At 50.5% G+C, this 10,489-nt stretch overlaps 1 protein-coding gene across 2 annotated transcripts; it reads right to left on the bottom strand.

The window, feature by feature from the left end:
• Nucleotides 1–615: 615 nt before the first annotated feature.
• DDOST (dolichyl-diphosphooligosaccharide--protein glycosyltransferase subunit (non-catalytic)) lies at nt 616–9,895 on the bottom strand. Of its 2 annotated transcripts, XM_011933983.1 has the most exons (11): nt 9,549–9,895; nt 9,233–9,343; nt 4,510–4,596; nt 4,082–4,185; nt 3,846–3,940; nt 3,035–3,128; nt 2,654–2,802; nt 2,059–2,206; nt 1,272–1,392; nt 1,042–1,148; nt 616–954 (listed from the first exon to the last, which is right to left on the bottom strand). In XM_011933983.1, exons 1-11 carry the CDS (start codon nt 9,700–9,702, stop codon nt 805–807), a joined length of 1,320 nt encoding a protein of 439 aa, XP_011789373.1. In that variant the 5' UTR covers nt 9,703–9,895; the 3' UTR covers nt 616–804. The 2 variants fall into 2 exon arrangements, with proteins under 2 accessions (XP_011789373.1, XP_011789374.1); XM_011933984.1 differs by lacking the exon at nt 9,233–9,343 and having other exon boundaries at nt 9,549–9,828.
• Nucleotides 9,896–10,489: the final 594 nt, after the last annotated feature.

Genomic DNA, 10,489 nt, shown 5'->3' with positions numbered 1-10,489 from the left:
TGTAGTCCCAGCTACTCCGGAGGCTGAGGCAGGAGAATGGTGTAAACCCGGGAGGCGGAGCTTGCAGTGAGCTGAGATCTGGCCACTGCACTCCAGCCCGGGCGACAGAGCAAGACTCCATCTCAAAAAAAAAAAAAGAATGATTCTTACACTCTGAAGGTGAGAACATTTTGTGGGCAGGTATCAACATTGGGGAAGAGATCTCACGTCTAACTTTATACATGATTTTTAGGAACACAGCTATTGCCTAAATAAAGCAACGTCAACATGCAGTTAAGGTTCTCTTCAACTAAGCTGTTCTAGTTTTCTCTTCCTCAGCACTGTCATTCTAGATTTTCCATTTCAGTGATTCCCACCCCTCGGTCTACTAGCAACTTTCTTGTATCCTTTGAGGAGATGTTAGGAAGAATAATCATTTCACAGTTAAAGACAGTCCAGTCCTAGGCAACATTTCATGAAGCCACTTAAGACTTTGTATCCAGTCATCACCAAACAGCAATCCCCACCCACAGCCGTTAGCAAAGCAGGACGGAGGCAAGGTGAAATTTGAGGGCGACATCGCTCTTTATTTTAGAAATGAGAGTGACTGAACATATGAAAAATGCCAATTAGCAATTTGAAGTGGAAAAACTTACATAAAAATTATCCCGACTCCCACCCCTTGGCTCTGTGTTACATCTCCCGCAGAGGTAAAGTTGTGCCATTCTCCCATGGCTTTAAACAAAGCAAAATAAAACCACCAATCCTAATAACCCCCGCCCCACCCCGTCTCCACACTGTGCAGAGTCCCAGAGCTCTGGCCCCTCAGTCAGACTTCTCCTTCTCCTTCATGTGCAAGAAGACGATGCTGAAGATGAAGAGCCCCAACATCATGGAGAAGGCACTGGTGTAGTAGGGGTAGGCCGAGGGGATGAAGCGCTCATACTGTGTGTGCTGGAGTGGCCGCACGGATACCTGCAGGACAGAGGTAGCAACACCTGGCCACTGCAGAGCCCAGGCAGGGAACATGCTAGCTGAAAACGGGCTGTCACCTATGCTTACCTGAGTGGAAGAGTACAGGTGTGTGTAGCCTAGCCGGTTGTAATCCACTTTAAACTGGAATACACCATACACATCGGGCAACTTGAACTGAACGCTGTATTTGCCACCTGCGGAAGAACCAACATGAATAACCGGGAGGGGTTTCCCAGAGCGTTTCCTGGTTGGGCCTCGGGAGCAAGTGAGGCCTGGGGCCGTTTCCGGCAGTATCCTTGTGCAGGAACTACACTCACCTTTCTTCTTCAGGAAGGTCCTCACAAAAGGATCTATGCGGACAAACTCCAGCTGAATGTCATCGCCATCAAAGGGGACCCATTTCCCATTTGAGAGCTGCTGGATCACGATGCTGTACTCCTGAGATAAAAGGCCAGGTTAGCCACGGCTGGCCGTGACTGGAGGCGTGCCACCACCTGCAGGCAGAGCTGCACTTAATTCCCACCCGACGAACATGGCAGGAATGCCCAGGACTTCAGAAGACCTGCAGATGCCCCGCCACCTGGCCCTGATCAGTAACCAATCTCTCTCCTCAGCAAGGTTAATCCCCCAACACAGCATCTCTGCCTCTTCTCTGAAGGCTCAAATGCCTTCACACGGTATTCATGGCCCATCAAAGTCTGGACCCAGACCACCCTGCTGACCCGGAATGTGCCAGGCACTTTCAAGCATTCATGCTTCCATATTCGCTTTCTCTCACCTAACAAATTCATCCTAATGACCTAACCGAAATGTCGTTTCTCTTATTAAGTCCAACTTCCTGGGCAGAGTTAATCAGTGAAGCCCCTCCCACTGCTGCCACCCTTAGCAAATACACATACCTCTTCAAAAGAAGGGCTCCTATTAGGACATCAGTTTTCATGCCAGGCTCTGCATCGAACCTGGCATGCTCGGGTGTAAGGATTAACTTCTTCATCTTTATGTATGCCCTTTAGGCCAGCACAGAAGTGTTCAATAAGTGCTTCTGAGCTGAGCCCAGTCAGCTTGGCAAACCCTTGGGGCCCTCCCACCCCAAGCATCTCTTACCACTAGGTCAGTGACAGTGTAGGCATTGGGTGGGGCTGTCTCGCCCACCCGGTGATGGGACACAGGCCCCACACGGAGAACACCCTCCTCCTTGAACACCCAGCGAGAGAGGGCCACAGCTAGCTCATAGTTGCCTGTCTGGGAATACCTGCAGGAGGGAAACAGGAGAAGCTTGGGCACCAGAGCCACCTTCTTTCCAGTGGTGCCTGATGGGCAGGACCACTCATGTCCACCATGACGATGCCCTCGCAAAGTTCTGCCTGTAGGGACCCATGGTTAAAGGGAACACAGGAAAAAACGAAAAGATATGGGTAGTTGGGTGTTACTGCTCTGGGTGTCATTTGCACAACAAATACACAATTTTCTAAAAGGAACGGGGAGGTTAGGGATCTCTAGATGTCACTACTACCTTAAAGAATTGGAAGTGCCAATACCAGCAATATACCAATAAAGCCCTGAAATAATCTGACAGCATCTGAAACACTCAGCCTCTGACACTTTGAGCTAAAAGCCTCCTCCTTCCCCTTCTGAGTCCTCCCCATATACACAGACTGCACCACGTGGATCCCCGGCCCCTAAGCCTCCTGGCAGCTACCTCTGGGAGCCAAGTGCTGCCTTCTGCACTGCTGAGTTGAAGAAGGAGTCGCTGAAGAAGTCGAGGGAGCCGCTGAAGATGACACGGGCATTGTTCCTGGCCTGGAGTCCAGCAATGAGGAGGGTGTTCTTCCCCACCGCATGTGGATACTGGGAACAAAACAAGGCTGTGACCCAAGCAGTTCCAAGTAAGGGAAAAGCTGCCGCACCTCCCGAGCAAGAGGACAGCAGGCCAGACCAAAACGACCCTGAAGGGGAAGCCTGAGACCACACCGCTTCTGCCCATGCCCCACCCCACCAACTTGTCACTTCCTCTACCTCAGCCAAATGTGCTGTTCTGCTGCATTCTTATTTCGAAGGCTCAAGGTTGTGAAGCCCTTACCTGAGTGATAGGCTTGTCTGGGAAGAAGGAGTAAGAGGTGGAAGAGCCCGTCAGGATGTCCAACACCAAAGGGTTATCAGGATCAGCCACCATCCTGCAGGAGGATGAGAGCAACCCAGCACTGGCCCTAGGAACTGAGTCCAAGGACATGGGATCCCCGAGAGCCAGTTCTTCCCAGGAATGAATCCTTTTTTCTTAATTGCCAACCACTTAGCTCTTGTCTTGCTATAACAATGGAGTTTGACTTTTTGTTTTGTTTTGAAGACAGATCTCACTCTGTCACCCAGGCTGGAGTGCAGTGGCATGATCTCGGCTCACTGCAACCTCCGCCTCCCGGGTCCAAGACATTCCTTTGCATCAGCCTCCCAAGTAGTTGGGATTACAGGCGCACACCACCATGCCCAGCTAATTTTTGTATTTTTAGTAGAGACAGGGTTTTACCATGTTGGCCAGGCTAGTCTCGAACTCCTGAACTCAGGGGATCTGAGCCTCAGCCTCCCAAAGTGCTGGGATTACAGGCATGAGCCACCGTGCCCAGCCAACTATTTTTTTGTGTGTGTTAAGAGAGGAGCTCTCACTATGTTGCCCAGGCTGGTCTCAAACTCCTGGCCTCAAGTGATCCTCCAGCCTAGGCCTTCCCAAAGTGCTGGGATTACAGGTGTGAGCCACTGTACTTAGCCTTGACTTAATATAATAAATTAATCCCATCTATATACCCCCAAAGAATCACAATTTTGGCTTGATTTCCCAAAAAAATTAAGTGACCCCCTTATTCCCCTAGGTTTCTGCTGGTCTCTTCCTGCTCACTCACCCAACACCTCGAAAGAGGATGGGATTTAGAGATGATTTCCCAACGATGGTTGGGGCCTTCAGCAGGTTCTCAGTGTCAGCCACGATTAGCGTATGCTGCAAAGAGCAGATGGAGAGGTGGGTGGTCAGGAAAAGGTTCCTGAAGCCAGAGAGAACCTCCTCACACCCTCTTGGTTTTCGGCTAGGCAGAGCTTTGCCATATGTCCCTGAAACCTGGAGGGTGATAGGCCTGATTACCTGGCCAAGGTCTGAGATGTCATAGTTGTGATGGTCAATGACAGCTGTTTTCTCCTCATCAAACTCGATCCCGCACTCACTGCCCAGCTCTCGAAGAGGGTCACCTGCAGAGACCCAAGAGACACCTGGCTGAGCCCTTACAGGGGGACCTTGGACCAAGTGTCCTGGCTTCTTTGTGACTCCCTCTCTGCCAGTCAGCCCCAGTGCCCTGCAGCTTCATCCGGCTAGGCTCAGCCCCAAATGGACTGCTGGACAGCAGCGTGGTGTTCTGCCTCCAGGAGTCACAATCTGAACTGATGAAACAGTTCCCTCACTGACTCCCCAGCTAAGGCGCACCCAGTGAATGCTAATTTGGCAGCTTCTGTTTGTAATGCTCTCCAACTCCCTGGAGAAGTGGAAAGCACCAGAACCTCCCAGGTCGGACTCACCAATGTCTGAGCTGGCAGCTACCAGCACACTGCCTCCACCGTCAATAAAGGCACTGATGGTCTCCACATTGATGTTGCCTCCAAAATCTGAAAGCAGGCACCAGACACAGTGACCCAGAGGTCTCCTCTCCCTGCTCCTCTTGACGCTGGCAGGGAGGGGATACGAAGGGCAGAGCAGCCAGGATCACTCACAGAGCAGCACCCTCTGGGGGCCACAGTGAGGGAGAGGTTACGAGCACCACATCCCAGAACGGGAAAGGCCCCATCCCTCCAGCGTGAAGACTCAAAATTATGGCTCGGGCTTAGCAACTTCTGGAGGTTTGGAGGGAACAGTCAAACATCCACTAATTGCACTGGTCAAGTACGCTGTACATATTTCAAGTCACATAGGAAATACGCATTTGGAAATGCTGTACTGCCCATATTTCATCTCATCACCTGCACCTTTCACACTAGTGACGCTGATCGCTGGAGTCAGTTTCCAGAGCCTGTCAACTCCACTCCGTCTAAATGGTTTGAGGAAGAGCACTTCTGCATCGCTGGTGATGCCGTCACTTGACACCCGTACTCCCTGGTCTGGCATTAATCCATTTTTCCTTATTAATCCTACAGATTCTATCCATGACATCCACAACAGAGCCACCCAGTACACTGCTTTTTAAGAAGTGATCACCAAAAGGGCTCATTAATTTCCAACATTTGTAACTGTGAGATCCTATCCTTTTTTGGTCAATTAATTGGGTCATGTGACTACTGCCATAAACATCTAAAACTAGCACTGGGTGGGGCTATTTGAGGCTCCAGAGTCTCCCCAAAGTGTACTCTGATGTTCAGCCTAAGGTAGTGAAGGAAGTGCTCAGTAATCCATTTATTCATTAAATGAGTAATTCTGTGAGCCGAGAAGAAAAACAAAGCGGACAGTATGGGAGGGGAGCTCTTGTGCCAAGGCTGTTTCGGGAAGACCTGCAAGTGGCATCTGAGAAGATGTAAGTGTGAGCCAGGCAGTCTGTGGGGTCAGAGGATTCCCAGCATAGTGAACACCAGGTACAAAGTCCCCAAGGCGGGTGGGCACAGTCACCAGCAAGGGGCCCAGTGTGGCTTAGCTGGAAAGAAAGGAGTGAGCAGCAGGAGGTAAGGCCGGGTGAAGTGAGGGCCCAGGCTGCGCAGGGCTCTGCACCCCACACAAGGGCCCTGTCGTGGGGAGCTGCTGGAGGATTCTGAGCAGGAGCCTGGCAGGATCTCCTTCCTATTTTTGAAGGATGATCCTGGCGGCAGGGTAGAGACTAGGGTACGAGGGTGAGAGTGGCCGTGGTGATGGCTTAGAAGGCCACTGTGAAAATCTAGGCAGTGAAGAGTGCTGAGCTGACCGTGCAGCAGCAACAGAGGGAGGCGCAGCAGGCTTCCACGCCTTCTGAGGGCACAGCCGTAGGGCCTGCTGATGCTTCGACAGGGGCCTCAGAAACGCTCCAAGGAGTCTGGCTGAGCAACTGGAAGGATGGACGTGCCAATTTCTGAGGCTGGACAGAGAAGTGTGTCCACTAGACCCTCAGTAGCAGGTGGAAATAACTTTGTAAAGATCTGAATAGAAGAGTCCTGTTTCCTGAGGGGTAATCTTCAGCAGAAAATAAAAGTGCCTTACCTGACCTTCAGGCATACACAGAAGCTCCTGTACTCTCTACCTCTGCCTCTCATGCTACATTCAAAAAGCCATCTATCCACTCTCCTTCAGAGAGGCCAGGCAGTCTTAGACATTCCTACAGCAGCCTATTGGCACAGTGCAGTGGTTTGCAGTCTTGGGCGATTTTGCCCCTCAGAGCGATGTCTGGAGACATTTCTTCGCTGTCACATAACAGGGAAGTGGCTACTGGCATTAATGGGCTGTTAAACACCCTGCAGTACACAGGACAGCCTCACTGTAAAAAATCATCCAGTCTGAAATGTCAAGAGTGCACCTGTTGAGGAACTCTTGTAAAGTGGAGAGAACACGGGCTTTGAAGCTGAGACCACCTGGGGTTAAAACTAGGCAAATTCCTTCACCCTTCTGAACCCACTTCCCCATTATAACAGGGATCCAGTTTTTCCCGGGTATAGAGGATGCGCTGAAAATTTCTTCCCTTGTAGCCATGACTGCCAGTGACCTGGGAGCCTTTCGATGTCAGAGAGGGCAAAGAAGCCACTGGAACATGGAGAGGGAAGCCTGGCCAGCACTCACACACCTGAGAGAATGACAGTGACAGTGGTCATGGGACCAGGGCAGGGCCCTGGGAGCAGACACCAAACCCCTACACCCTGAACCCTACCCTGCAGCCTCCTCCCAAGGAACGCCTGAGGATTTCCTGCAGCAGCACCTTCCAAAGTGTGGGACCCACTCCACCAGAGGCAGAAAAGGCGGCAACAGGAATGTGGGAACCGGGCTTTAAATAACCTTGAATCTCAGAGACAGAAAGTTACTCCCCTTCCTTTTCAAGCTTTCTCCATCAGAGAGAATGTCTTAGTTTGATACTAGTTGTTAGAACTTCTAATGCTTGCTAATCTCTTTTCAAGAGGGAACCTCAGGTTCAAAGCCTTCAGCAGGCAGCAGTATCTGGCTAGAACTTATGGATGTTGTTTTTATTCTATTTATAGTTACCTTCTACGTACATCAAGTGATGACACTGGATTTCCATTTTCAGTGGTGATTCTGGGCTCACTATTGGTTCCCTTTTAAAATGTTATTTTAGTTTTTTTTTTTTTCTTTTTTTGAAACAGAGTCTTGCTCTGTCGCTTATGCAGGAGTGCAGTTGGCATGATCTCAGCTCACTGCAGCCTGGACCACCGAGGGTCAGCAATCCTCCCACTTCAGCTTCCCCAGTAGCTGGGACTACAGGCATGTGCCCCACGCCCAGCTAATTTTGTTCATTTTTTGTAGAGATGAGGTCTCACTATGTTGCCCAGGCTGGTCTCAAACTCCTGGACTCAAGCAATCCTTCTGCCTCGGCCTCCCAAAGTGATGGGATTACAGAGATAATCTATTGTACCTAGCCTTTTTTTTTTTCTTTTTAACAAGTCAATTTGAAGAAAAATACTAGGTAGTTATTAGCACAGGAGATATGTAATATGGTAAAAACCATGAAGGATGTGTGCAAATGACTAAAGTTGGGGAAACACTGTTTTACACTCTCTGCCGTTTCTCCCACCAACAGTATCCTCTCTCAGCCCGCTCCCGACCAGTCTCATTCACTGCCTCTTTCTTTCCAACCTACACAAGCTGACAGTGCTTCCACTTCATCTTACATCCTGACACAGGGTTTGGTAACTCATTTCAGGTCTTTACTTTTATTTCCTCAAAAACAGACTGAAAGAACTCCTCTAGGGCAGACTCCCTATCCTTAAGATCTCCCCCAGTCCACTGTATGGTACCTGTTTCAAAGTTTCAAACACAGTAAAAACTTGGCAAACCACCCATTACTACACTGAAGCCTCCATTCACCTGCCCAGTCATCTTAAGATTTCAACTTATACCAATTGGGGGTGACATCCACCTAACTAACCTTGCCTTCAAAAAGCCAATTCCAAAAGCACATGTTGCAAGGGAGTTGGTAGTGACACAGTAAGTAACAGAAGCCTAGGAAAAATACTTGAGGGATTTGGTGGAATGGAATCTCACGTGAACTTCAGAGAATAAACAAGCCACGTCCCAGTTATTCGAGAGTCTGAGGGAGGATCCCTTGAGCCTGGGAGGTAGAGGCTGCAGTGTGCCATGATCGCACCACTGCACTCAGCCTGGGGGACAGAGCAAGACCCTGTCTCCAAAAAAGCACCAATGAAGAACTTTCTAAGCTTCATCAACTGAAGGGAGGAAGGTAGTCCTGTCTTACTTAGGGATAACTTGAGTCTTTTGAGAAAAAGATAAACTGAAGCAAATAAGAGAATGACTAACATGCTCACCAAAAAAATATGGCAAAAGAGAAACAGCCAAGGAGCTGGGGATGTTCAGCCTGGAGGAGAAACAACTGAATAAGCTATGACTATGTGGAGGCTATGCCTCCAAGCAAAATAAGCATTAGATCTATTCTCTAAGGTGCTGGGGAGCTTAAGAACAAAATAAAGCAGGAGACAATATTTGCTTAATATAAGAACTTCTTAACAGAATTGTTCAGTGGTGGAGTGGATTGCCTCGTAAAATAGGAATACTCAAGTATAAATTGGATAATCTAGCCAAGATATTCATTCTGTTAAACAACTAGCCCTCTGCGAGGTTGCTGGACGTATCTATCCAGCCTCAAATGGGAGGAGGGGTAGACTGGTAGATAATTGCTAAGGCTCTTTTTTCAGCCCAAGGCTATGAATCTATCTGAATTCTTAAGATCAACTGCCACAATGCACAATGCCTCTTTATAGCAATCCATATTAATAACAGGCCATTTCCTCTTTCCACCCAGGCAAACCCAACCCAGGAGATTTCCATCTTTCTATCAGGCCCTTTACAGAGTAAACTCCCTTCTCAGTAGAGCAGCAGGGTCCTGCGTTCCACGGCCTGCAGCAACACTTGACTCCACAGTCCTTAGCTATGTCTTTTAGAAAGATCTCCCCTCCTAGGGTCAGGTCAGAAATGAGCATTTTTCTCATCTCCGTGGTAGCGGCGCCCATCCTATCACCCAGGACATGCCCAAGAACCAGAAGAAAGCAATCCATCAGTCCCGGGTCTCGAATCCCAGTGCTAGGGGCGACGCGGAACCCTTACCTTCTACCGAGGGGGAGAAAATGATGAGATTGTCATAGAGGAATTCTCCATACTTTATGAGAGACAAGCTGGGGTCATCAGCGGTCTTGAATGTGAGCTCAAAGCCTCGGTCTGGACAAGAAAAAACAGGTAGTTGAGGAAGACGGGACGCGAAGGGAAACCCCTGCTACAGACTTCGCGGACCCGCACCCCAAGCGGCAGGCCAGACCCGGGCGGTCTGCTCCAGGAAAGGGAGTGGGGAGGAGAGTGGTCAATGCCCTCGATGCCGTAACAACCCCAGGCCCCCACACGCTCCTCCCTCAGACCCCGCTCTCACCCTTCAGGCTCCGGAAGAAAAGCGAATGAGTCTCCCGCACGTTGAGGTTGTCCAGCAGCACTAAGGTGCGGGGTCCGCTGGCGCAAACCGCGCCAAGCAAGGGCAGCAGCAACCCAAAGAGGGCCCAAGCCCGGGCCGCGGTGCTGGGCTCCATCTTCCTCCTCCTACCAAAGAACCCAGCACCTGGACACCGGAAGTACCCCGTCTACGGTAGCCCAATCGCGGCTCGTGGCCGTGGAGCATAACCCGGAAGTGATCGGCATACGCCGGGGTTAGGCGCCAGAGCCGGAGCTTTGGCGGTAAGGAGCGCAGAGCACAACCGGAAGTGTCCTGGTGGGAGGTGGATTCCTTGACCTCTATTGGTGAGAGTGTATCAAGGCCCCGCCTCCCTAAAGAAAAGGTTCAATCCTAGAGAGACAGCTCTGCAGCCGCGGCCAATCAACGAGGCCGAGCGCCCTTTGCTCCGCCCAGGCCGGCCTCCCACCCCCTAGTCTGGAGCCCGCTGCCCGCTGGAGCTTGCGGGGTTCTGCCTGGGCTTGACCGTCGCGTCCCGGACAGGTTGTGGGGTCACCTTCTCGCTGGCGGGGCCTTCACTGGTCCTGGGAAGGCTCGGGATCAGGAACTAAGCCCCACCTCCACAATCTCTAGGGAAGAGGGATTGGAAGAGTAAGACTGTGGATGGGCAGTGGACTGGCCTAGCGATGGTTCTGTTTCCAAGCTGCATCTCTCACTAGCCGTTACCCGGGCATTGCACTTCTCTCCAGGACAGTTTCCCTGGCTGTAAATAGGGCTAAGGACGAGGTCCAGCTTCGCTGCTTATCTGTGTGCCTTAGGAACAGCCATTTAATTAACTCATCTCTGAGCTGTTGGAAGAAACATGGCAGGTTTTGAAGCACTTAGCGCCGGGCTAGACTGAACATCCATTCAATAATGTGACTCCC

The sequence above is a fragment of the Colobus angolensis genome, unplaced genomic scaffold (assembly GCF_000951035.1).
Source record: "Colobus angolensis palliatus isolate OR3802 unplaced genomic scaffold, Cang.pa_1.0 Scaffold130, whole genome shotgun sequence".
NCBI classification, from domain to species: domain Eukaryota; kingdom Metazoa; phylum Chordata; class Mammalia; order Primates; family Cercopithecidae; genus Colobus; species Colobus angolensis.
The sequence above is the reverse complement of the archived record's forward strand: the minus strand, read 5'-3'. Positions and strand labels throughout refer to the sequence as shown.